The 27651-nt window shown below is 38.5% G+C and overlaps 1 protein-coding gene across 4 annotated transcripts in view; it reads right to left on the bottom strand.

Moving 5' to 3' along the window:
- The window catches only part of LOC150083124 (centrosomal protein 20-like), a 72610-nt gene that overhangs the window by 38391 nt on the left and 6568 nt on the right, over positions 1–27651 (bottom strand). For all 4 annotated transcript variants that reach the window (XM_090377058.1, XM_090377056.1, XM_090377055.1 and 1 more), the window contains exon 2: positions 18868–19065. In XM_090377058.1, coding sequence (XP_090233184.1) covers positions 18868–19065 — 198 coding nt within the window. The remainder of the gene's footprint in view (positions 1–18867; positions 19066–27651) is intronic.

Below are 27651 nucleotides of genomic sequence, written 5' to 3'. Positions count from 1 at the left end.
GGGATATTATTACCAAAGTTGCTAATTGGATCTTAAATCGCCTTCACCCATCCACAGCTCATGTTGTGATGGGCGATTTCAACATACCAACTCAAAGCGAATCTCTGAGGGAACACCTAATTGAAGATATGAAATCTTCAATTCTCCCCATCAACGGCATGCCCACTAGAGGAACTAACCAGCTCGACCCTATATTCTCATCCACATAATGCACATTGTGTACCCCCCCCCCCCGAAACATCTTTTAACTCAAATCATGACCCTCTTGTTTCGCAAATTTTACTGCCTCCATGCAAAGAGACTGTCCATAAGTCATGTGAATCTGTTTATAAGTGTCGTAAAACGTCCACAATCATCAGCCCAAATTTTCTAAATACAGTCAGTTCTACTATAATGCACATTTGACAATGAAAATTTGCTCCAATGCAACTGATATATTAGGGAACAATGTGAGTATAATGCGATTTTCGTGTTGGCTCATGAACGATTTCACCCGAGAGTAACACCAGGTGAACACAAAACGTGGCACCAAGCTGAACATAGCGACCTGCGCAGCAATACACACAAGTTTACAAAGCTTAAAAAATGTCAAACATCAAAAGATGTGAGAGCTATATTTCCCATTTATTGTAGTAGTATTGATTGGACACACTACAGGCAGGCCTCGCTTAACGCGAGTTCGATTAACACGGTTTTCAGTTACCGCGATTGGAAAAAATGATACCACTTTTTACTTTACGTGATTCAAATTTCCAGTTAACGCGATCTTTTATTTCTGATAGTTGAAAAAGATTCGAATCGCGCACTAAATGTTTGACTGCCAATAAACAAGCGTTTGTCCGCTTCCCACCTCAGTGTGTTCCATCAACTAAGTAGACGTGTTACTTGTTTGTCTCCACCTAATAAAGTCACGTGCAGACGTATTTAAAAATTCTAATTTTCTACCCCTGTTAATTATGGATAAAAGAAAGAATGAAAAACAACGTGATTGTAATAAAAAAAAAACGAAAAGTTATTACTTTAGCTGATAAACTTGAAGTTATTAAAAAACATGAACGTGGTGCAAACCATGCGAAAATCGTAAGAGATCTAGGATACAGTGAGTCTACTGTACGAACTATCTTGAGCCGTAAGAACGAATATAAAGAGAAAGGTAAAGTTTCATCATCTTCTTTTGTCTTACAAAATACCAGAAACAGAACTCTAATAATGATTGAAATGGAAAGTCTTTTATCAATTTGGATCGAAGATTCCAATCAAAAAAGAATTCCATTATCTAAGGACAATATTCAGAGCAAAGCTATTAACCTTTTTACTAAGCTCAAAGAAACAAAATATCAAGGGGAGACTGAAATGTTTGTTGCTAGTTCAGGGTGGTTTGGACGTTTCAAAAATCGAGCACGACTGCATAATGTTAAAGTAACAGGGGAAGCTGCTAGTGCTGATGAAGATGCTGCAGCCAAATTTCCTGCAGAATTGCAAAAAATCATTCAGGATGCTGAATACGACGATCGGCAAATATTTAATGTAGACGAAACGGGCGTATTTTGGAAACGGATGCCAACTAAAACTTATTTGGCTGCAAATGAAGCATCACAACCTGTGTATAAAGTCTCAAAAGATCGACTAACACTTTTATTAGGAGGTAACGCTGAAGGTGATTTTAAATTGAAACCCATGCTTGTGTACCGTGCACAAAATCCTAGGGCTTTAAAAGGATACAGCCATCGCACTCTTCCAGTCATTTTTCGTTCAAATAAAAAAGCATGGATGACCAAAGCCCTATTTGAAGACTGGTTTACGTCTTATTTCTGTCCAACAGTTGAAGCCTATTGCAAGAAAAATAATCTTACTTTTAAAGCTCTGTTGCTTTTAGATAATGCACCTGGACATCCTTCTGCACTTGGTGACTTAAATGAAAATGTGAAAGTTGTTTTTTTACCGGCGAATACGACTTCGTTATTGCAACCCATGGACCAGGGAACGATTGCAACTTTCAAGGCTTACTATCTCCGCAGAACCTTTGCACAGGCACTTGAAGCTATAACAGGAGATAATGCAATTTCTGTACCAGAATTTTGGAAAAAATATAACATACGATTGGCCATTGAAAACATTCATGCAGCATGGGAAGAAGTGACAGCCAGCAATATGAGAGCAGTTTGGAAGCATCTTTTACCCCGCACAAACGATTTTACTTGTTTCAAAGATGCAGTTCAAAAAGTTATTGAAGACATAACTACTATTGGTAATGAACTTGGTTTCAAAGGCTTGGATGCAGCTAACGTTCGAGAATCACTGAATTCGCATTTAGAACAGCTAAGTGACAATGATCTCCTTCAAATAGAGCAACAGCGTGCGCACGAAGAAGCTGAAGAAAAAGAGTGTGAGCCAGATGAAAATGTTACCTCAAAGGAGATAACGGTAAAAGAACTAGGCGAAATCTTTCATATCGCAGAGAACCTTAAACAAAAGGTAATGGGATGTTGATCCTAACATCGAAAGAAGCATGTTATTTCGCCAGGGCCTAGAGAAGCTTGTTGTCGGCTATCGGAAATTGTATGATGAAAAAACGAAAGCCAAAACTGTTCAAACGACTGTGTTCAAATATTTCTGTAGCAAATAGTTAGTTTCTCCATTATATATTTTGAACAATAAACATTTAATTCTATAATTTTTATTATCTTTTACATGGCATGCAGTTAAAAAGTTATTTAAAAGTTATTTAAAATTCTTTATGGACGTTCCAGAAGGTCAAGTACCAATTATAATTTTTCCTATTGGTTATGATATTCGATTAACGCGTTTCCGTTTTGCGCGATGCGCTCGCGGGACGAATTAATCGCGTTAATCGAGGCCCGCCTGTACTGTCATTTGCTGTATTCACAAGATATTGCAGGCCAACTCATGTTTTTAGGAGCTCACATTTTTCAGTTCGAACAGAGGTGCACATTTCTGGAGGTCACTACCATAAAACAATAAAAACAATTTGCAGATCCCAGTTTATTGGGCTTTTCTGTTAGTGCAATCTAATTATAAATGGGTAGTAAACTCGATCTTATTGCATTTGCAATAATACAGATAGCTGGAATTCTGTAGGTTTTTACATTATTATGATAAAATGTGTTTCCCTTCCACGAAATCTTCAATCATATAAAAAACAAATTATTCTCAGATTCTTCTGTTCATTCCCATTTTTTAAGCTTCTTATTTTTAATGTGAAATTGTTGCCGAGTATCTCACTTGTGCATGCCGTGTTCGTCGTTATTGACTGTTTATCCTTTTAACTGTATTAAAATTTACAATAATAAAAAAAAAGTCAATGAAAAGAAATATCAATTAGTATGTACATATTACAGTGCTATATTTACTGTAATATTTATTTATTTATTAGAAATTTAAGATATTTAAAAACGAGTGTTAGCAATTTTATTGGGTTCTAACTTTTTTTAGTGTTTTACTTACCAGACTGAACTTTTTTTTTTGAGTGCTCTGCCCCATCACTATTTTCCCTGTAAGTCCTGTTGTTTTTAATACACAAAATGCCATAACACAGAGATTTTTAGGCACATATGTATGGTGATATAGCAGAACTGACTGTACTGAAAAATGCCTTGTAGCTGCGACACTCGTTCCTCGGCATGTCCTCAAAGGGTGTGAGGTCACGCTTGCAACAACCATTCTTACAAACTGGATTAATACCGTTGCAAACTTTTCCTCCCCCAAGAAGGTTAAAATCACCCCCCCACTCAAAGGCATGGTGGAACAAGGACCTCAATGCAGCTTTTCAACTGAAACAATAACTGCACAAAATTTGGAAGGAGACAAATGATGTTGGTGATCGAATTTCGTACTCAAAAGCACAGGTCCATTTGAACAGACAAAAATCATCAGTGATTGCTAATTTCTTCAATGCTTGGTTCATATCGTAAAAATTACCTAGGTGCTTTGGCAACCAAATCCCAATGGATGGACCACATTACAAGATTTCAACCATCAAGTGTGCTGCCTCCAAAACTTGACATGCCAGATCACTTCTTATCTGGATATCCTTGACAGCTATAATTTCACTTCACCTCAACTTATAAAAGTTATAAACTCATTCGCTCCCACTGTTGTTGCAGGAACTGATAATGTTCCCCAATTCACCGTTAAGTGCCTCAGCCCTTTTATTATTCAACTACTGCCGTCTATCTACAATGACATTCTGAAGATCTGCTCCTTTCCAGTTGAGTGGAACAGTTATACTGTCATGCCTATACCCAAGATCTGTAACCCACTGCTAATTAACCATTACCACCAATCTCTAAAGCCTCAACACTTCTGAAGTTATTGAAAAAATGCTGCTACCAGTCCTCACTAAACAAATATTTGCAGATGAGCCTTCCCAATTCACTACGCTCTCTCACAGTGATTGTTCGAGAGCAATTACGAACTTGCCATAACGTACGTAGATACTGAAGCTGCATTTGATGCTGTGAATGTCCTTTCTCTTTTGTGGCTTTTACAATCATACTATAACATCAAGGGAGATATGCTGTGTTTTCTATCTGCTCTTCTTAGCAAGTTGTTGTGACTTGACACTGGAGGAAGAGGCTATTAGAGGACTGTTACCACTGGAGTACCACAGCAGGGTATTCCTCTCTGGATTGTTGTTCATACCAATTATTGTCCCAATGGTGTGAAATACCAAAAAATCATCTCTTATGCAGATGACCTTAAGATTCTTACCCTAATCGGACCCAGTCCCAACCTCATCACAACCACTAACCACATTAATAATAGTCTTTTGGAAATCACATCCTTTCTACAGCACTTTGGCCTGACGATCAATCCCGGGAAGACCAAGATAATGATGTTCTCTCTGAAGACCAATCGTTTTGCGATTGCTCACTTTTGGTAACAACCAAATCCCTGTTGTTACTTCACATTCAGACTTAGGTGTAATGTTTGACCCTAAACTCCGTTTTAATACACAGCTGGATAAACTCGCCTCGTGGGTTTCAAGTCTTCATTGAACAACAAAAAATTTGTTGCACATTAAAGATTCCAAAATAATCAGGAAATACAGTAAACCCTCGATTTAACGGACCAGACAAATAATAATACAGTAATGTACATATTAATCTCGACCATATTATTTTTTTTTTAGGTTATACAAAACTTCCGTCTTATTATTAATTAAAAATTAATAAAAAAAACTAATTTTTTATTAATTAAAATTAATAAAAAAACTATTTCCATTATTGTTTTGATTGTTTTGATAATTACCTATTTTTATTTTTATAATCAAATTCAGGAAACTGCAGTCAGGAAATTGTTTTTTTATTCTTTCTGAAAAAGTGTTCAAATAGCTGTTTTCCCAGATTACAGATAACAGCAGGCGGTGACTTGCGAGCTGAACGTGACTCAGGACACTAAACTGCAGGTCTACCAATTTGCTGTTTCAGTCCCAGTCTGCCTCAAGCTATAGTGCGGTCAGGTTGTATACAGAGTGTTTCTGTGATTTCTGAATAGTGGCTTTATTTATTTATTAAATAATTTTGCAATCCTTACAATTTAAAATGGCATCAAGTGATAGAGGAGTTAAAAGAAAGCGTGCGTACTTAAATGTAGCACAGAAATTAGAACAAGGCATCTCTCAGTAGAATGTGTTTGTGAAATTTACAGCGTAAAAAAACAAACTGTTTCTGATATCCGTAAATCAAAGGCCAAGTTGCAACATTTTAGGCACAACATTTTATATTGTACAATACTGTATTAAAGCTTTTTTAACATTAAGAACAAAAAAAAATGCCCCCCCCCCCCGTTACATTCAATTTAATGGACTTTCAGCTTTAACGGACACCCCTTTCACCCCTATTAGTTCGTTAAATCGAGGGTTTACTATACATCAGATTGATTATCTATCCACCATTACTGTAGGCATTGGTAGTCTGGGCCTCAGCCACCCCAAACAAAAAAAAGCCTTTCATTAGATCTGAATATTGACTACTGAACTGGGCCAATTGGAAATTCAAGCTGCTGCAAAAAGCTAGAATAACAGCATTAGCAAATGCTGTGAGGGTTCCCCGTCTCGCCAAGTTTATTGATTCCCAGAAGAAATCCCAGTTTATTGATTCCCAGTGAAAATGGTTGCGGGACTTATCTCCGAGCCATCCACATGGGATACATGCTGCTGGAGAATCCCTATCTCTGTCTTGCGGACTACTCCTACACTGGCCGCCCGAATTCGAAAACTTTTCCTGACAGATCAATTCCACCCTTTTCAGATGCTCTCCCAGGTGTACAAAAACTGATGCTGATCTTAACAAATTCACATGTTTGTTTGTTATTTGGTTTTTAGGAGCATTAGCAACTAAGGCCATATTGCTCTGGGATATGCGGTGGTCAATCCCTGACCTTTCCTGAATTCACATGTGATAAAAAATATAGAAAGAAAGTGCTTTCCATGCAATGACATCAGTTGGGCTGAGTTTTTTTTTTTTTTTTTTTAGTTTACTTCCCTTTGTATGTCTTGGCATTGTTAACCACTGGCCTGCATGCTGTGATTGCAAAATATAAGTGGAAAATTAGATAGTATGAATCAGAGCTGTAATACTCAATATGTTCTACTTTGATAATAATATTAGTAAAATAATAAGAGGAGTTTACCTCAATATAGTACGTAGAACACTTCCGTATGATACCCTCCAGAAATTAAAACAGAAAAAACGAAAAAAAACCGACAACTTACCGGTACATTAGAGTAAATTATAAATAATTAAATAATCAATTTAACAATTCAAATAATTGTGTTAAATTGATTATTTAATTAATTTAAAACAATTAAAAATGAAATTAACACAATTAAAAGAATCTAACAAAAATATTCAAAACGATTTTCCTTCCTGAAGCTGACAACGCTTTTCTACTGAATGTCGTGATTACAGGAATGAAAATTACCGAATCGGGTTAAACCTGAAACTTAAACAGTGATTATTTGTCTTCGCGCATGCAGGTCCACGCATCGGAGATCAAATATGGCCGCCAAACATTAACAGAATTCTCGTGTAATTTAATTTCAACGGTTTCTGCAATTAATAGTCGCGTATAATTATGTTGAACGTTAAGTATTTTCGCCTTGTTAAATAAAAAAGTATGTTTTTCGTTAATGGCATGAAAGGCTAATTCTGACGCTGCTGAACGTGAAGCACGAACTGAGACTTCATGTTGATTTACACGAATATTAAGAGAAAATCGTGTTGAACCTTGGTAAGATGAGTCGCAATCACCGCAAGAAATGTTGTATACCAGATCATTAATTTGTGTTGCGAACCCGGAAAGAACCGAGCGATTGTTCAGTATAGTGTGTAACTTCCGTATTGGCCTAGCTACAATTTTAAATTCGGTATCTTTAAAGAATCTGTTAAGCTGTTTGTGCCACTGTTCAACATATGGGTCAGAAATAAAGTATTTTTTGATATTACTATTGTTGATTGGTGTAGTATTTTGTATCCTCTCCTTAGCCTGTACCCTAATTCGGTTTATTGTGGTAATGGAATAATCCCTGTTTAAGAATCTGCTAGTTAATATCTGTATTTCTGAGTCCAAAGCAGAATCCGTCGTTGAATATTTATAGGCATTTAGAAATTGATTAAAGATAATTGATCTTTTGTAGGTGAACGGGTGATAGCTATTATAATGTAGAAGCATACCGGTGTTTTTAGATTTTCGATAGATGCTAAATTGTATTTTATTCGAGTCCCGGGTAAGCGTGAAATTTAGAAAGTTTAATGACTTGGTATCCGTATCCTCCCTTTCCAATGTAAATTTGAGTCTAGAATGAATATTATTAAACGAATGTAAAATGTCTTGGATAGTACTACTATCGGTAATAATTAGAACATCATCTAAATACCTCCCATAGTATGTGATACGGGGTCGAAAAGGTGTCAAATGTATCTGCTCAATCGTTGAGAGATAGATCTCTGACATTAAGCCACTCAGGATCAAACCCATTGGTAATCCAAAAATTTGTTTGTACACCTTGTCTCGAAAGGTGATGTAGTTAGCCTCAACTAACAGTTTAATTAAGTGAAAAATTTCCTTAATTGGTAGCTTCGTATCATTAATCGGTGTCGAATTTTTATTTAACATATCCCAAATAATATCTAATGTGTATTCAACGTTTACATTCGTATATAATGAGGTAACATCTAGTGAGAATAAATTGTCATTGTCGCCGAGTCTAGTCTTTAAGATTATTAAATAATGTATCGTAGTTCTTAATCCCAAATTGTATTACCTGTCTAAAGGGTTTTATAATGTTATATACACGTGTGGCTAAGGCTGAAAATGCCGAGCTCCTGTAGAAAACAATAGGTCGAATAGGAAATCCAGTCTTGTGCAATTTTACCTGACCGAAAAGTGCAGGAATATTGTATGTTCTGGACTTCAATTCCTTCAACTGAACCACAGTAATGTAGTCATTTTTTCGATACGTGATTAACGTTTTATTGTAATGATTAACCAAATTGGTAAACAGTGCCGGGTCTACTACACGATAAGTGGAGGTATCTGACACAACTGAATCTAACTTATTAATATAATCATGTTTATCTAGTATTACCACTGTCTCTCCTTTATCTGCCCTCTGTATAATATCCTTATTTCCCCAAAGTTCTCGTAAAGCTGAACTGTCATGTGTATTCAATTTAGGAAGTCGTGTTTCTTTTATGTTATTCACTACTTGGTTAACTTGTTGAATAAATACATCTTTTTGTGGAACATTTATGAAGTCCAAATTCAATATCAATTACGCATTGTTTTTAGGTAGTTTTCGAGGTGGTAAATTATAATTTAGTCCTTTGGATAAAAGTGAAATCTGATCCTGCGATAGTGTACACAAGGAAAGATTTGTAACCTGTTGATATGTCGGTTCGCTGGATACTGGCTGAAGGGGTGTTCGTGAACTAGCTGACATATTCTGTGGTAGTACGTTGTGTGTCTGGGGGGGGGATGTCACCCAACTTGTATGAACTTGGTCGCAAGCCGGCGACAATGTGTTAGAATTTGCATGAACGTGTCTGTTTTTTATTTCTGAGGACTGTGCTTCCCGTCGCAAATCTATGGAGGTCTTCAATACAGACCAATCGTTCGGATGTAGATAATTTTTTAATTTATCGCAAAGCTTTCTAACCTGGGAAAGGTATTTTTGTTTATTCGAATATCGAGATTTTAAGGCAAGCTTAACAATATTACGCGATGTCGCCAGTGTTAGTTGTTTTATGCCTGAAATTTTTTGATTTAAATTCACCCTGGCAAACTTCGGAACGATGTTGTTTTGAAGGCAATATTTTAGGAAAGAAATATGGTAACTTTGGGCTGAGTACCTTAGTGTAGATTTAATGTAATTTTGCACCAAGCCATTCAAAAAATCTCCCATAATTGTGTGTCTCGATTGTATACTACTAGAGAGACAGGAAGTGAATGAAATAGTCAATAAGAGTTTTAAAATTAATTAGATAGTATGAATCAGAGCTGTATGTTCAATATGTTCTACGTTGATAATAATATTAGTAAAATAATAAGAGGAGTTTACCTCAATATAGTACGTAGAACACTTCCACATGATACCCTCCAGAAATTAAAACGGAAAAAAACGAAAAAATCGACAACTTACCGGTACATTAGAGTAAATACTTTATTTCTGTCCCATATGTTGAACAGTGGCAGAAACAGCTTAACAGATTCTTTAAAGATACCGAATTTAAAATTGTAGCTAGGCCAATACGGAAGTTACACACTATACTGAACAATCGCTCGGTTCTTTCCGGGTTCGCAACACAAATTAATGATCTGGTATACAACATTTCTTGCGGTGATTGCGACTCGTCTTACCAAGTTTCGACGTGATTTTCTCTTAATATTCGTGTAAATCAACATGAAGCCTCAGTTCGTGCTTCTCGTTCAGCAGCGTCAGAATTAGCCTTTCATGCCATTAATCCATGTTCTGTTCATAGTGAACTTTCAAAGTAGGTAATTGTATATCATGGCAACTGTATATCTTGGCAACTAATTGTGAATACCTTCACAATGAGTTGCCATGGTATTGCATTACCATGAATAAGTAACGCTTCATCAATGAAGAATATCTACCTCGACAGTTCACTACGAACAAAACATGGTGCAAAGGCACTAGCCCATTCACTATTGAATCTTATGTGTAGTCATGCCTTATACAAAATAATTACCCTAGTTTGTAATTACAGTAACACAGACAATGCATGTGCTTGTCTCGTAAGGATCCTCAGCAGGTCTTGTAATACCCAACATCTTAGTGGGCGGACAGATAATGTATAGCGTGTTCGTGTCTAACAGCACCAGTGGTTTCCCCCATCTCCACATAATATATGTTGTCACGTCAAACAGTACTGTTGAGGACAGAGATTTAAAAGTGTGTGAGTGTTGGGAGGTGTAGTGTTGTGTACCGTTGTTCATCTGGCCATTTAGCCATTGAGCCCCTAATGGAAACCACTGTTGCCCACACTATGCCTCATGGAGGCAGACCAGGTGCACAGTGGCTCTATATTTTACTCTGGTGGGCCCTGCCACCTAGTTTCCTGAGATTTCAGTGGCTAGGGCAGTGGTTTTCAACCAGGTTGCCACAACAACATTCCAGGGGTGCCTTGTCATTTGAGTTTAAGTTACTTAAACTTATTTTTTTAATTTATATATTTATTTCATTATAAAAATATGTACAGTATCTTTTTAATTTTGTGGTGATCTCTAGTTGATGTTTACTTAGTACCTCTACTATAAAAATAAAATTATATATATATAATTTGTATTATGAATTGTAATTGTGTTTATAATTATATTATTGTAATAACTAGCATCTAACATTTTTTTTTTTTTTAATATTAGACATATACAGAGTGAGAATCGGATCTAACTGGCAGAAAATTGAGTAGGGGTGCCATAAAATAAAATAAATTACTTAGAGGTACCATTATTAAAAACCATTGGGCTAAGGCCTAAAAAATAAATAAATAATAATAAAAAATCATTCTGTAAATGCTAGAATTAAAAAAAAAAAAAAAAATCATTGGGTAAACGCTAGAATTAAAAAAAAAAAAATTTTTTTGAGAATGAGATTTAATTTGGATGTAGCTAGATTTTGCAGTGTGGAGCGGTAGAGTGGGGGGCTGAAGACTAGGGGGTGAAAGGTAGAAGTATGGGCGGGGCGATAGAGAAAGCAACCCCCAGGTGGTTAGTGAGGCAGGCCCATGCCTCGCCAGGTGAAGAGATGGCTCGGCAGGGAAGAGAGGAAACAGAGCATCTGTTTCCTCCCACTCCTGTCATGGAATAGGGAATTAAAGATGAATAGGGTTAGGGTACCCCATTCAGATCGCCATATAGCATTTAGCAGCAGAGCTGCTGGTGGTCCTGGTCCAGCATAGATCGGACCGGAGCAGGATCATTCATAGGATGATTCCCATCTGTTTTGCAGTTTTTACAGTCAAAAGGTCCAGGTTTGTTTGTCGGCATTTGTGGGGTCTTTCTCGGGTCATTTTCTATCTGCGTCACTGTTGTTTATAGAGTCATTTCTTATTGATTCGACTTTAGATTCACTTCAAGGTTTTGTGCCTTGATCATCAGAGGCCATTGGGTTCCAAGGTGTCTTCTGTGGGACGATATCCTTCGAGGTATGTTCATTTCCTTATTGACTGCGATAAGTGCCCTCAGTCTCGTGAACATGGCCAGTGCATAGTTGGAGAAAGCCTGATATTGCTCCATGGTGTAAAAGATGTGGCGCTGTTGGCCGTATGGTAGATATTGTATTTTGGTGATGAATGCACTGCGGAGGTCGTCATAGAGCTGGCAATCATGCATGAGATGCTGCCAGCTCTCCAGTCCCCCTTCAGGTGCAGGTCGGATCTTCCTGTATTCCAAGTAGGGATAGCTTTGTATTCAAAACTCCATGTCCTGTCAGAAGGTATGTTACTTGTAGGCCCGGGGAGAGACAGGGTGGAGAGTTTAGAAAAACCTGGCCAACACTGGGCAGAAATTTTCTGGTGTTTTCGCTTTTTGTGAGGTGGCTCATCTATCCTGCCATACCTGCAGCAGGTGAGCATTCAGCTTTTTCTTCTCCAGTCTTGCTATTGGTGATGTTGGCGGTGAATCCCAAACATGTCTGTGGGATACCCTTGTACAGGTGGTGCATGAGGCCCTGTTGAATGATCTCTTAAGTTCAGTGGAAGGACTTGCAGGGCATGCGTGCTCACTGTGCTGCAAGCTTGAGTAACGGTCAGAAGGACTGATCAGTGAATCGAGTCGGTTCGTTTATTGACAACAGTTGTGGCTTTGTGATACTACGCGACAGATGCATACATGCTATTGGAGGTGAAGATGGTCTTACAGAAAAGATGTAGCACCTGTCTGTCTAGGCCCCAGTCTCTGCGAGTGACTCTGGCAACCAATGCAGTGTACCGTCTGACTTTTGTGCACAAGTATTTCAGGTGGTCCTGAAATGATAGGTTCGGACCTAGGATCATGCCTAAGTAGCTGCTTTGAAAATTTGATTGTTTTCTGGTCAATCTTGATTTGTGGAGGCCGCCTGAGGTTGAGGCACCCCTTGAGCAAGATGGAGTTTGTCTTTGCAGGTGATATTCTAAGTTGAATTTGCTTTGCCCATTCCTGAAGGGTGGCCAGAGACTGGTTTACCAAGGTATCCAGTAGTGCCATTGATTCCACTGACAGTTAGTATGAGGTCGTCAGCAAAGGCCTCTGATTTTACCTCATCAAGGTAAAATTGGCTAGGAAGGAGTCCATTACTATGTTCCACAGCAGTGGTCCAAGGACCGAACCCTGTGGACAGCCACGAAATGTATTCTTGGAGAGGGTCCCATAGGGAGCAACAATCCTGATGGATCTGTTTGTGAGGTAGCTCTTGATGATGCTGTATCGGTTGCCTGGGATCCCAGCAACCCAAAACCTCGGCAAGACACTTGGCCACCAAATTGAGTCGAACACCCCAGCGAAGTCCACGGCAATCACAAGGAAATACTTCTTGGTGCATCTTCTTACTTGTTCTTGTAGGTGCATTATGGCATCCACGGCTGAGCGATCCCGCCTGAAGCCAAATTGGTTGGGTAAGGCCAGGTCGGCCCTGTCATAATATTGCTGTATTCGTCCATACAGGAGCCATTCGAGGAGTTTACTTGCAACTGTGAGGAGTGCGATCAGTCTGTATGAGTTCAGGAGGTGTGGTGGTTTAGTTGGATTTTTCAGAATTAGTTTGATGTTTGCTTCCTTCTATGAGGTCGGTTTTGTTTGTTTGTTTGTTTATTTTGGTTTTTAGGAGCATTAGCAACTAAGGCCACATTGCTCCGGGGATATGCGGTGGTCATTCCTTGACCTTTCCGCATTCTCCGTATTTGGTGATCACGGGCTCGAACCCCGGTCTAATCAAGAAGCTTGTGCTACGCACTGCTGCTCCTGCCCACCTGGCTATGGAGGTGCCTTACAAGGTTGGGAAGGTGCCAGAGTGAAGACAGAGATCGAAAGGTTAAGCAATGGTTCGGGGCACACTGTCTTTTTGATGATTTCGGGCTCCAAAAGGTCTGGTCCGGGACATTTATTTTCCCTGATGAGGGTGGCAATACTGTTGGGCTCCTCCACAGTGAAGTGAGGTTCTGTTGTTGCTGTTTGATAGCTTTCATTTTCTAAGCAGACTTGGATCTGCTCCGTTGTCGCCAGTTGGAAGACTGTGTCCAGGATATTGGAAATGGACTGCTCCAAGGTTGTGGACATGCCTCCTTAGGGCAATATGGTGGCGGCAATGACTTCCCCTCCAGGAGGTTTATTTGTGGTCAATTTGCAGATGATTCCCCAGGGGTTCTCGCTTCCCGTAGTGGAAACCAGGCACTCCCACAATTGCTGTTCACAGCTTCTGATTTGGGCTGTGTAAGTGTTTCTTGCAGCGTTGTCGGAGTACTTCGACTTCCACCACCAGCCAGGAGCACCTGGACTGCTGAAAGGCCTTTCTTCTGGTTTGTGCTCCTTTCCGGAGTCGCTGCAGTTCTGGGTTCCACCAGGGCACAGCCCCAGGGGTTGGATTTTTCTTTTTAATAACGATGTCGCTTGTGTGCATTATGATCTCTTATCTTTCTTTGGAGATGATCTGTATCTTCGAGGCACTCAAGCTCCCTCTGTCTCTGTTGTGTGCTGGTTTTTAAGGTAGTTTGGAAGAGTTCCCAATTTGCTTTGAAATGACATATCTGTGAGTGGTTTGTCTAGCTGCAGGTACCTAGTCAGTGACCTGTTGAATTGGAACGTCATGGCTCAATGATCAGATGTTATCCAGGCCTCTCGGACAGATCAATCAGTAATATTATTAGCGACGTTCCTGGAAGCCAAGGAGACATCTATGGTGGCCTCCCACAGTGCATTACTGAACATGGGCAGATTGTTTGGTCGAACATTGTCAACGTTGAATTTGCAGGCAACTCTTCCAATCTAGTTCCGTTTCTGGTGCCATGTCTGGCATGTGACTATGCCACATTGGTGACTGGCAGTTCACGTCTGCACCGACTATAATTTAGTGTTGAGGAGGGTGTCAGCAGCCAGTTGGAGGTGCCCATATTTACAACAAAGCATTTGGGTACAGCTGCATGTTCACGGAAACAGCAGTACCCCAATTTACATATACTCTGTTCTGGATGTTTAATACTTTCCGTGCTGCGGGTGCAAGTTCAATTATCCAGGTTTGTTTAGTGCCGTCCTTGGACTTGGTTGAATATTTTGGTGTCAGCAGTTCGTCCTTTCTGTGATCCCGGAGAATGGACATCAGGTTTCTTTGATAGATTTTCTCTGTTAATTGGTCCGGGGTCAGGTCTTTATCCAGGTCGTATATGACTATTGAGGGCCCTTTTCTTTTAGGGATAGTCGCTGTGAGCCCCAGCTCAGTGATTTTGGTATTAGTGATAATTTTTTGCACTTCCTCACTTGTTTCTGTCTCTATCAGGACTCCGACATTTTTATTCTGATTGTCTTGAATTCCTCTTTTAGATTGGTCATGATTTGCATCTTTAGTTGTTCACTTGTTTGATTTTCCTCAATAGTTGTTGGTCACAGTACCACCAGGTGTGGTTGTTTTGGCAAGGTCTTTTTCTTTGTAGCAGGCACATTGCTTTTTATTGTTGGTTCGCTGGCTGGCGTCCTCAGTGCTTGTGCATAAGATGAGGCATGCTGTTGCATTTTATTTGCCCCACTGTTGGGTATGCATCCAGTTTCACAGCAGTTGTTTCACATTTTAGGTTTTTCTGGTAGAGCTGTCTCCAACTCTCTGAGCAGTGCAGACGAGCTGCAAGAGTAGCTCATGGTGTATTGTCAATGATATATAGGAATTTTTCTAGCAGGGATAAGGAGGTGATTATTCCCTTGTATAAGGCAATGGTCAGGCCACACCTAGAGTACTGTATACAGGCCTGGAGGCCTCATTTCAGGAAGGATGTAGAGCTGCTGGAACGAGTACAGAGAAGGGCAACTAGATTGGTGAATGGGACAAAGGGGTGCTCTTACAAAGAAAGGCTTAAGTTTTGCAAATTACAGTGTCTGGAAACTAGGCACCAGCGGGGTGATCTGATAGAGGTGTACAAAGCCTTGAATGGTTTGAGCATGCTCAATGCTGATGGGATTCTTCCTCTAGCTCAGAAAAATCACCTGAGAGGGCATAAATTCAAATTGAGGAAAGACAGATGTAGGATAGATGTGCGGAAATTTGCCTTTAGCCAGCGGGTGGTTGGTGGGTGGAACAGACTTCCATCCCTTGTCGTGGAAGTTGATAGCCTAAATAAGTTTAAGGCTCAGCTGGACAGGTATTTCGAACGAACAGAGGGGTGAAGTGGAAGTGGTTATTTTTATTTATTTATGTTACTTTTTTTTTTTTTTTTTTTTTTGCTGATGCTGCATAAGCTTGCTTTCTTGCATCAAATGCCTCTACTAATGCTAATGCTAATGCTAACTCAGTCCAGAGGGAGACAATCTATCCCCTAACACCAGTGGTTATCCGGTTGTTTGAGTCTTTCATGAGCTCCTCAAAGGCGGTATGCAGGATTTGAGTATTTCCCAACACTGTGCCCTCTGGCAAGGATGGATCCAAGTGCCTCTGGTTGTTTTGTCTCCAAATTCAAATCAATTTGTGGGATGGAGTCCTCCCATGTGTCCTTTAGCTGAGCACTCTGGCTTTGTATTTCTCTGTCAGGTTTGGACATGACCAGCTTCTTCCACTTCTTTTTCAAGGCTGACACAGGCCTCATCTCATCCATTGCTTGCTGCATGTTGGTGTCAAGGATACGAGTCGGGTCCAGTTGACCTTCCGCACTTCCCTGGGTTTCTTGATTCATATGAGTGTAGTAGGAAAATGTCACAATTATTCACAAGGTTGAGATATCTTGACACACTTTTAAAGTTCAGAGGCAATGTTCAGGTTGTTTGTTTGCTAATGCAATGAATGGCAATGGCATATAGCAATGACAAATAAAAGGGGGTTAAGTCTACAGCACCAGAGGGGGCAGGGAAGTAATTTTTTGCTTTTTTTTTTTTTTTTTTTGTTGTTGTTGCCAGGGGGTTTGTGATGTGTTTGCTAGAGCAGATAAGGTTTTTTTTTTTTTTCTTGTTTTTTTTTTTATTAGTAATAATAGGCAGGAAGACAGGAAAAAGAGAACAAGGTGTGATTATTGGCACTAGATATCTTGCTGTCTGGGTAGACAGTTATTGGGTTACTTTTCTATTTTTATTGGCAATGTGGTTATGGCACATGGTCCAGGAGAATGGGGAGGGAATAAGGATTCTATTACTTTAGTGATATTAAGATTTTGCCGCCTTGGTAGGTAGGAGTGGCCCATAGAGCTTGCACACTTCAGGGACAGGACAGGGGGGTGAGAATATTTGTCAGGCTTTAGATGTTTTGCCTAAATGAAGAAATGGAGGGTATGTTTAAAGAAAGAGGAGAAGGACTTGGTTCCAAAAGGATTGGCCACAGGGTCCCTCAAGGTGATAAATAGGTGTTATGGCCATGGGAGTGTACATTGTTGGCACTCAGTGCCCAACTGCCTTGTCAGTGAGTAGTTGGAATAGCATTTTGGTTCTATTGGTAGTATAGGTATGGGGATGGTTTTGAAGTGTGGGGAGGATATCAGGATTCTATTGCTATATTGGTATTTAGAGTTCTCTAGTTAGATGAGGAGAAATGGCCCTTTAAGACTGCACACTTCTGGGACAGGACGGGAGGGGGAGAGAAAGAATGAGAGTTTTTGGCCAGAATTTTGATGTTTTGCCTGAGGGGATGAGTAAGTTCTTGAAAGGGGGAGAGGGCCCTGGTTCCAAAGGATTTGGCTGCAGGATCCTAGGATGATAAAATGGAAGTTACAGCCATGAAAGTGTGCAGTGTTGGTACTGAGTGCCATGCTGACTGGTCAGACAGTAGTTGGGATAGCATTTTGGTTCTATTGGTAGTATGGATATAAGGGATAGTTCTGAAGGTGTGAAGGGAATAGGGATTCTATTGCTGTATTGTATTTAGATTCCTCCAATATGATGGTGAGAAATGGCCCTTTAAGTTTGCACACTCCTGGGACAGGACAGTGGTGGGAGAAGAAAGAAAGTTTTCGGCTAGGATTTTAATGTTTTGCTTAAATGAAGAGGGGGAGTAGATTTTTGAAAAGGGGGAGGGGCCCTAGTTCCCATGGAATTGGCACCAGGGTCCCCAGGATGAAGAATAGGAGTTACAGCCATCGAAGTGTGCAGTATTGGCACTAGATGTCCAGCTGCTTGAACAGACAGTAGTTGGGGTTGCATTTTGGTTCTACTGGCTGTATGTATGTGGGGGTGGTTCTGAAGAGTGAGGGGGTATCAGGATTCTAATGCTCCATTGATATTGAAATTCCTCCAGTTAGATTGGGAGAAATGGCTCTTTAAGACTGCACACTCCTGGGACAGGACAGAGGTGGGGGAAGAAAGAATGAGAGTTTTTGGGCAGAATTTTGATGTTTTGCCTAAATTAAGAGGGAGTGGGTATGCATTTGAAAGGGGGAGAGGGCCCTGGTTCCAATGCAATTGGCACCAGGGTAATAGAATGAAAGTTAGAGCCATGGAAGTGTGCAGTGTTGGCACTGAGTGCCCTGCTGACTGGTCAGACAATAGTTGGGATAGCATTTTGGTTCTACTGGTTGTTGTTGTTTTTTAGGAGCATTAGCAACTAAGGCCATATTGCTCCGGGATATGTGATGGTCATTCCCTGACCTTCCCGCATTCGGTGGTGATGGACTCGAACACCGGTCTAATCAAGAAGCGTGTGCTACGCGCTGCTGCTCCTTCCCACCTGGCTACGGAGGCGCCGGTTCTACTGGTAGTATGGATATAGGGTATGGTTCTGAAGAGTGAGGAGGGAATAGGGATTCTATTGCAGTATTGATACAGTGGACAGATAATAATAATAATAATAATAATAATAATAATAATAATAACTAATTTAGATATGTTAACTTATATCTAAAATTTCACAACAAAAGCTACTTGTAGCCATAATGAACATTCACAGAATTTTTTTTTTTATTTATCATTTTTCCATTTATACTTTTTTTGTGTCCATAAACATACTGTTGTTTTGTTATGTTATGGGCTCTACTATTTTGATATGTTGTGAACAGTGATGTGAATTATTCAATGTAGAAACTATCTACACGTACCTAAAAAATTCAGCAGTCAGTATACTTTTTCTCTGTTACTAATAGTTATATATAACAAGTATTAGCCACATTTCAGATATTGTATATATTGGTAGCAAAATTATGTTAATTTTTAAAATAAAGATATACATACCTGCCATTAATACAGATGCTGTGTATTTATAACAATTATATTCTAAATATTCTCGAATCAGCTCATTAATCAGCAAATTTTCATTAGAAAGTGGAATTTTAGGTAAGCTTCTTTCTTCAAGTGAATGAAACACCTCGGCTCTGATGTGAGCTTTTAACTCTCCAAGAACACCTCGCTTCTCTAAAGTTTCTTTGATGGCTGCCAATTAAACATGTACTATCAAAAATATTTCATCATATATATTGTAAAAATAAAATTAACTAAGTGGCCAGTTATTAAGCATGTAGACCTAATATGAGTAGCACTTCCATTAGTACTCAGAACAAACTAAAGTCATCAAGGCAAAGATTCCACAAGTTTCGGGAGCAACAGGGATGCAGTCCCAAGCAGAAATCCAACAGTTACCTCAGAATGGATGGCAACAGATTCTGCCATGAACAGCTCATTTCAACCATATTCCACAGATCTTCAATCAGATTGAAATCTAGTGAATGAGCAGGCCAATAAATTATAGTGAAGTCTCTCCCCACAAGATAGACAAACACAAAAGGGATGCATCTAGTCAACAACAATGTTTTAGTAAGCTTTGGCACTCAGACATTGATGCATGGTATCAGAGAACTTAACAGACACCTAAAAAACACTGCCAACACGCTTGCACTACCAATCTGCCATATTAACACCTGGTATCGTGAATCAACATAATCATGTCGTCAATTCACCCTGGTGCTGCCATCAGCACAGAACAAGTAAAACCGGGATCTGTTGGACCAGGCAATTTTTTTTAAGCACTATTCACAATACCAATATTGGTGTTCCTGTAACACAATGTATTCCCTTGTTTTACCACGACAAGACTGGAATCTGGTAAAGCTGCACTACTATATCCCGTCCATGGGGGAAGGTCTAATGCATTGCACATTCTGATATACCACTTTGCCTACTGTTGTAGCGAACTATCATTTCATCAACACGTGGCTCTATGTATTTTAAGTACAATCTAAATGTGTTTTTCAATCAATGTTCTACAGAATATTGGTATTCGTCAGAGTGTTCTGGGAAATGTAACACCAAAAATGAGCACTTAACTACATTTAATATTTTTACATACATTAACCATTTAATAGTACTTTTCTGGTAATATCCACCAAAATGAGTTTAACAGATATTTTAATTTAGGTTAAATGTGAATTTTTCTTTCATTATTGGATTGAATTTCAATCTTATGATTAACTGTTTTGTTACTGAAGTAGTATGTCCATAACAAAATAAAGAAAAATAATTTTTAGCCTTTATTAAGCAATAAAAAAAATTAAAATAAAAAAATAATTTTTATAATTATCAAGTGTTGAAAAATAAGAATTTAAATTGGCAGTATCTCTCACATCCAATTATTGAGCACACTGTCTCCTAACTGACAACACTCACTTGCTTCAGATGATGTTCAATGACTATATGGTACCAACTGTTGAAGTGAGCAGCTTTTTAAATTTTTGTTTCTTTTAGGATAAAGCCATTTGGACATATAAAAAAATAAAAAATATATATATCTAAAGTGTGCCAGGGGGATTTTATGCTAAAAAAAAATTAAAAATACATTTTAAATAATAAAATGGATTTTTCATAGTTATGCTCACAATAAATTGAAAATAAAAGTGGCATCAAAAAGTGAACAATTTTTAATTTTTTTGCCACTTTTTAATATTATAAAAATGAACTTACCTTTTCCAACCAAGTAAGCATACAGATTAAAAATAAATCAACACACCTTTCAGAGATTTAAAATAAAAAGAAAATATACTCAATATAAATAAAAATAAAATAAAATTTCTGTTTATACTCCGGGATGACCACATGATCAGAGGAGTTCACAAGGTAGAGAGAGAGAGAGAGAATACAAGAAACAGCACCATATTCAGCAGTTATGGGCTTAAACCTTGGTCACTCAAGGCATGTATACTTATGCACCCGTGTGCCTGACCGCTTGGCTATGACAGCATCTATACTAAAAAGAAACTCTAATGTAAATAACATGGATTATTTTGTTTATAGTCATGAAAATGTTTTTTTCATTTTTTTTTTCAATTAAAGTAAATGAACAAAATAAGTTCTAACATTTACTATTCTGCCAATTTATTACCTATTCCATCAAAAATTATACCTCAAAAATGAAAGCTCCAGTCTTTACGGTATTTCTCCACTTGTTCTCAAAACCTGTGCCTGAACTTACTCCTGTTCTTTGCCTCCTTTTTTCACTTTCTTATTCCAAGTATGTTTTGTCTTCTGCTTGGAAATTTGCTCATATCCAGCCAGTTCTTCGAAAGGGTGAAAAATCCCTCCCATCCAGTTATCATCCCATTGCAATTACTCTTTCTAAAGTAATGGAGAAATCAATTAACCGCCAACTCTTAAACTACCTAGAAACCTTCTGTCTGATCAAAGATTGCCAGTATGGATTCCGTCAGTGGTGATCAACTGGTGATATTCTGGCTTATGTTACCCATTTATGGACGAATTAAATGGAAAAGTTCGGTGAAACACAAGCAGTTTCTCTAGACATCTCAAAGGCTTTCGATCATTTGGCATAAAGGTCTTCTAAACAAGCTTCCATCATATGGTTTGCCAACTGTTTTTTGTAATTGGTTATCCAGTTTTCTCTCTGATCGCTCACTGAAGGTGATGGTAAACAGCTCTGTGTCTTCTAACTTCTCCACTAATTTTCGTGTCCCCTCAAGATTCAGTTCTTTCCACCACTCTTTTCCTCTTGTATATTAATGACCTTCTTCCACTAACTGGCAATCCTATCCATAGTTTTGCCAATGATAGCACATTACATTTCACTTTCCATTTTGAGAAACCTTGCCCTGTTCAATCAGCTTCAACTTCTCGAATATCATCTACCAATTCCTTAAATGCCGATCTCCAGGTAATTCTCCAGTGGGACAAAGACAACTTAGTTCATTTCAATCCTTCTAAAACTGTCTTGTCTTATATCTTGCAAAAAGGATTCTTCTGCCCCTATGCTTCTTTGGTGACACTGATTTCTAGGCAAGTTGATATCTCTTTTGGGGATTCTGACTTTAATCTCTCTTGGCACAAGCACATTACAAATATTGCTTCCTCTGCATCTAAAAACTTGGTTTTCTCTTTCGCTTGTGTCATTGCTTTTCTTCCAAACAGCTGTTCACTCTGTACAAATCGCAAATCTGCTCTACCATGGAATATTGTTCCCACATCTGGGGTGGTGCCACCAAAATCTCTCTCAGGCTTCTAGATTCCATTCAGAAGAGGGCAGTTGGGTTAATTAATGACTCATCTTTAACAAAGTCTCTTCACTCGCTGTCTCATAGATGTACTGTTTCTGCTGCATGCCTTTTCTACAGATCCTTCCATGGGTATTGTTCTTCTGAATTGGATTCTATTATTCCCGCTGTCTTTCAAAACAGTCCGTGCACGTGCTGCCACCAGCCAACATCCATTTACTGTCCAACTTCAAACTCACAGAACAACTTTTCATCTTCCTCGTTTATTCATTCAACAGCCATTTTGTGGTGCAATCTTCCTTCATATGTCTTTCCTGAAAATTACAGTCTACAGAAGTTAAAGTCTAATGTCAACAAATATCTTCTCTCATCTTCTCAACCTCCAACCTAAGCATGGTACAAGTACTATAGGTTCTAATGTGTTTTGTGTTTGGGGTTTTCATAAAAAAAAAAAAAAAAAAAAAGACCCAAAAAACACTAATCTAGACAATATTATATGTGAACACCTCAATAGGCAGGGGTGTTTACATATACAGTCAGTCCTCGTATAACACGTGTTTACACTACACAAATTCGATCATACACGATTTATAAATGGGGGAACGATATCTTATATAACACAAACTGAATTCGCTTATGCACGATTCGCCCTTGTGTTTACAAAAAATAGCAGTCGAACACAGAATCACCTCAACCGAACGCAACACGATAGGAATGAAGAGAAGCTTCTGAAAATGTATTTATGTTTTTAAATCAGTGAAGGGGAAACACATTTCATCATAATAACGTAAAAACCAACACAATTCCAGCTATCGGTATAATCGCAAATGCAATTAGATCGAGTTTACTACCAGTTTATAACAGATTCCACTAGCAGAAACGCAACTGGAAATTGTTTTTATTGTTTTATGGTAGTAACCCCTAGAAATGTGCTTTAGTAAAATGTTAGGTGTTAATAGTGTATCTGTATACAGGTCTGGAGGCCTCATTTCAAGAAGGATGTAGAGCTGCTGGAACGAGTACAGAGAAGGGCAACAAGATCAGTGAATGGAACAAAGGGGTGCTCTTATGAAGAAAGGCTTAAGTTTTGCAAATTACAGTGTCTGGAGACTAGGCACCAGCGAGGTGATCTGATAGAGGTGTATAAAGCCTTGAATGGTTTAAGCATGCTCAATGCTGATGGGATTCTTCCTCTAGCTCAGAAAAATCACCTGAGAGGGCATAAATTCAAATTGAGGAAAGACAGATGTAGGATAGACGTGCGGAAATTTGCCTTTAGCCAGCGGGTGGTTGGTTGGTGGAACAGACTTCCAATCCTTGTGGTGGAGGTTGATAGCCTAAATAAGTTTAAGGCTCACCTGGACAGGTATTTTGAACGAACAGAGGGGTGAAGTGGAAGTGGGTTTTTTTTGGCTGATGCTGCATAAGCTTGCTTTCTTGCATCAAATGCCTCTACTAATGCTATCTCTGCCTTTACGGTGTTGTTTATTCAGTTGCTACACGCGCACAGCTTTGTTTATGTGTATCAAGCATGCCTCCTCGTTTTTTAATTGCGCTTTATTCCTTAAAAATGAGTAAAATACTTAAAAGGTGTGAAAAGGATGCATTCTGGTGAAGACACTGCAGATTCAGAGAGAAAAAGAAAAGCAATATCGATAAACAGAGACGGACTGGGTCAAAAATTCTTACCCGGGATATAGTGGCCTCATACTGTGGTTTATGGCCAAAATCACACCGGCCTCCGCCCCACCGGGGTTTCCCCGTTAAGGCTTATGGCCAGTTGGTCATAAGCCTTAACTTCCCCATTAAGGCTTGTGACCTCTGTTGATAGAGAAAAAATATGAAATTGTGAAACGCTTTGAGCAAAATGAAAGACCATGTGATATTTCACGTGCTACAGACCTAAATGAGGCAATGAAGAGAATTACAAAGAATGCAGAGAAAATAAGAACAACTTTCATAGCAGGAACAACTCAAAGTGTAATTAAAATCCTTTAGATTAAGACACAAAGAATTGGAAGAGATGGAACGGCTGTCATCTGTTTGGATAGAAAACCAAACAAAAAACAAGTTTGCTTACGACAGAAGCAAAAGAATTAGCAATATTTTATTATGTAATAGTTGTAATCAAATACGTAAGTATTTTATTACGATTATTTATTGTGTTTGGTAATGTTTTGATTACATATGTGTGTTCAATCTTGGGTCGTCGGCACCTAACCCTATTTTTCCCATAGGGCCTATTGTTTATATTGCACGATTTTGCATTGCACGAGGGTTTCTAGGAACACAACTATCGGGCTATACGAGGACTGACTGTATATAAAATTTTTGGGGATTATCCAAGCCCCTTGTTAAAAAATTATTTGATAAAATTTAATGGACCATTTTAGCTGGATATGGTACTGATATTCTTATCGAGCAGACTCTTCTCAATAAATTGGCAGCACATTGTGCTGCCAGCAGGGTTGCAATGTCTGTGATGATATGTTTGGTTCTGATTATAATACCATCCTGTCACTCAGACCATGCCATTTGTCTCCCCCCCCCTCTCTGAATTGCACAGCTGACGAGGCTAGTGGGAGCCAGACGTGTTCAAAGCCACTAAATGGATTTTCTTATTTATTGATTTGAAATTGCTTTTCTAAAACTATTTGATTTAAATTTAATAGTATAGCATTATTTTGTGATTTTCTGATTAATCTGGCGTATTTATTCTTTACTCGGAATTTCATAGGAATAAAAGTATCGGTAAGGGTATCAAATCCATGTGTTACAAGTTGTAGCTATGCTGAATGAGAGGTTTTTTAGCCATATTTAGTCGCTTTACTGACAAATTGTTACATCAAATTATTTTCTATAAGCAGCTTATAGACCTAGTCAGGATTGTTAGTTTATTTTGAATTGAGACAGCAAGATTTGGGAGTTAATTAATACTTACGTGTCCGTAGATTTACCGTTCGTAAGTTGCCGCCATTGTTATACGATATGTTATATCCCGAACTATATAGCATTAGCTTAGTATAGTATAGTATATAATATTGTCAATTAAACTGTACTTTTAACTAAATACATATAACGACATAGATTACAAAAGTAACATAATTAATTAATACATAACTTGATACAGAAGTTATATAAACGGAACTCGTAGATAATACCTCATACTGAAAAATATATATAGCGCTATTACTGTGTTGGGATACAAGTTTAGGGTTATAATTTTGTTTTTGGCTTTTACTTTTATGTCTCAAGACAGATGCTGAATTATATTTAATGGCAAATAATGATGATGTTACCAATAATAAATTCTATATGGAAAGCATTCGGGAAAGTAATCTTGGGATTTATTTGGGTTTTTAAACCAAGAGATTGATATCTTGACCCAAATGGATGCTAGATGAACTAGTGATACTCATGGCAGAGAAGAAAATGCATGGGATATTTATCAATTATTAGGCAATACAGAAACTTACAGTAGATATATATTAGTCTGCCCTCAGGCCACAAAGGAATTAGGCAAGCTAAGGAAGACTATGAAAAGGCTGACAAAAATGCAAAGAACAGCTTTTCTTATATGAACAGTAGAAATGGATGAATCACATTGATCCACTAGATATGAATGGTTTAATATTTGATAAGCCTCCTAGGTAGCTGACAAATTGAATGACACTGTGGAGCTTCCTTCACACAAGAAAAATTTTTAAGAATGGAGATATTAGAAGCATACCAAATTCTAACATGAAGCTAAAAAATTTTGCAATATCTGAGAGGAAAGTGGAGGAGAAACTGTTGAAGCTAAAAATTAACAGCTAAAAGTAGTCTGCCTGAGGCAAAAGCAGTGATGTTGTAGAGCAGATATCATCTTTTAAAGGTCATATTGTTGTACATGCTGGCACTAATGATACAAAGTATAGGAGATCTGAGGACTTAAGAAGTACAGGACAATGTGGCGTTAGGATTGAATTTGAAAGTATCTTCAATTCTGGGAAAGTATCTTCAATTCTACCCAAACACGCTAGGAGGGAGTATATGTTGAGAGCCTTGTCAATAAATTTGGGCCTTAAGAGACTCGCGGGGTAGAATTTTTCTCAGCATGGTGTGTGCTTGTTAACAGGAGAGACTTTTTACAGGAATGGAATACACTTGAATAGTAGGGATCCAAGAATATCTGCTGATGCTATCGAGGCAGTGATAGATGGGTCAGAAAACTGTTAACTGGATGGGGATACACGGATTAATAGCTTAACTAGAGCCACAGGCAGAGGTGAAAGGGATTCTTGCACTGCTAATATTGGCACATGCAGCAGCCTGGAAAGCAAGGTGTTTTGGGACTTCAGGGTCTGCTGTGGGTCATCATGGAACAAATAAATACACTGGCTGTGTTAGGGTAACTAAGAGTAAGAACATGTGCATATATACTTGCATTTACACTAATGCTTGGAACATTGTAAATAAATTTGATGAATCTAAAGTACTGATTAAGTCATCAAATACAGACATTGTAGGAATAGTGGAAACATGGTGTCACTCTAACATAAGTGATGCCGAATTGATATGGGGAGTACAATGCATACAGGAAGGAGAGGCCAGGCCAGAAGAGGTGGAAGGTTAGTTAAGAAGTATATTAAATCTAACACAGTGCATGCAGTGGACATGGGTGACAAGTGCAATATTCAGAGAGTTTGGTGTGATATAAAAAAAAACACTGGGAAAACAAAACAGAGAGTAGGAGTGTGTTATAGGCCTATTAATTGTCATGAGTACACCAAACAGCTATCCACAGAAAGAGTGAGCCAGCAAATAAGAATGTCTCATAATGGGGGATTTTAACTTTCCAGATGTAAACTGGAATTTGTGGGTTGGTCACTCACACACTAGCAAGACTTGTGGATTTATTGGATGACTCGTTTTCCACAGCAGCATGTTAGAGAGGCAACAGAGGAAGAAATACTCTTATCTGCAGATAAAAGATCCACTAGGCAGCAATCACAGTGTACTAATGTGGAATTTAGACAAAACTATTGTCAAGAGTAAAGGGAAAGGCCATTATTCTCCAGTATCTGCGACCCCTTGTCTTTGTACCGTGGGTGTGGTTGTAGAACGGAGTGATTGTATGGTCGAGTTCTATGATCAGACGATTACTATGAATGTGTAAGTTGTCTTTCTGATTATTTGATTGGATGTAGATTCCCCTTCTGATTTTGAGAAAAAATACGAAATTATTAATTGCACGTGTGGCATTCTTGTTAGGCATCGCCATTTTGCTGGTGTTGTTGGATATTTTCTGTAGTGATCTGTGGTGTTATTCTTTTGCTTAGTGTGTTGTTTGCTATCACCATTGTGTTGCTCTTGGATAGTTTTTCTGCTGTGATTTTTTGGGAGGGATTCAAGCAAAAAAGCTGTCATTGGCCACAGCCAGGCCTGAGATGAGTTTTAAGTTTTCTTTGTATTGAAGTTGCCATTGTTGTTTAGTGAAAAAAGGTTATGTTTTTATGCAACTTCGGGAGGATTCAAGTAA

Source organism: Mastigoproctus giganteus, chromosome 7 (assembly GCF_048544385.1).
Source record: "Mastigoproctus giganteus isolate SK-2022 chromosome 7, ASM4854438v1, whole genome shotgun sequence".
Lineage (NCBI taxonomy): Eukaryota > Metazoa > Arthropoda > Arachnida > Uropygi > Thelyphonidae > Mastigoproctus > Mastigoproctus giganteus.
Note: the sequence above shows the minus strand (reverse complement) of the source record. Positions and strands in the feature narration are given on the sequence as shown.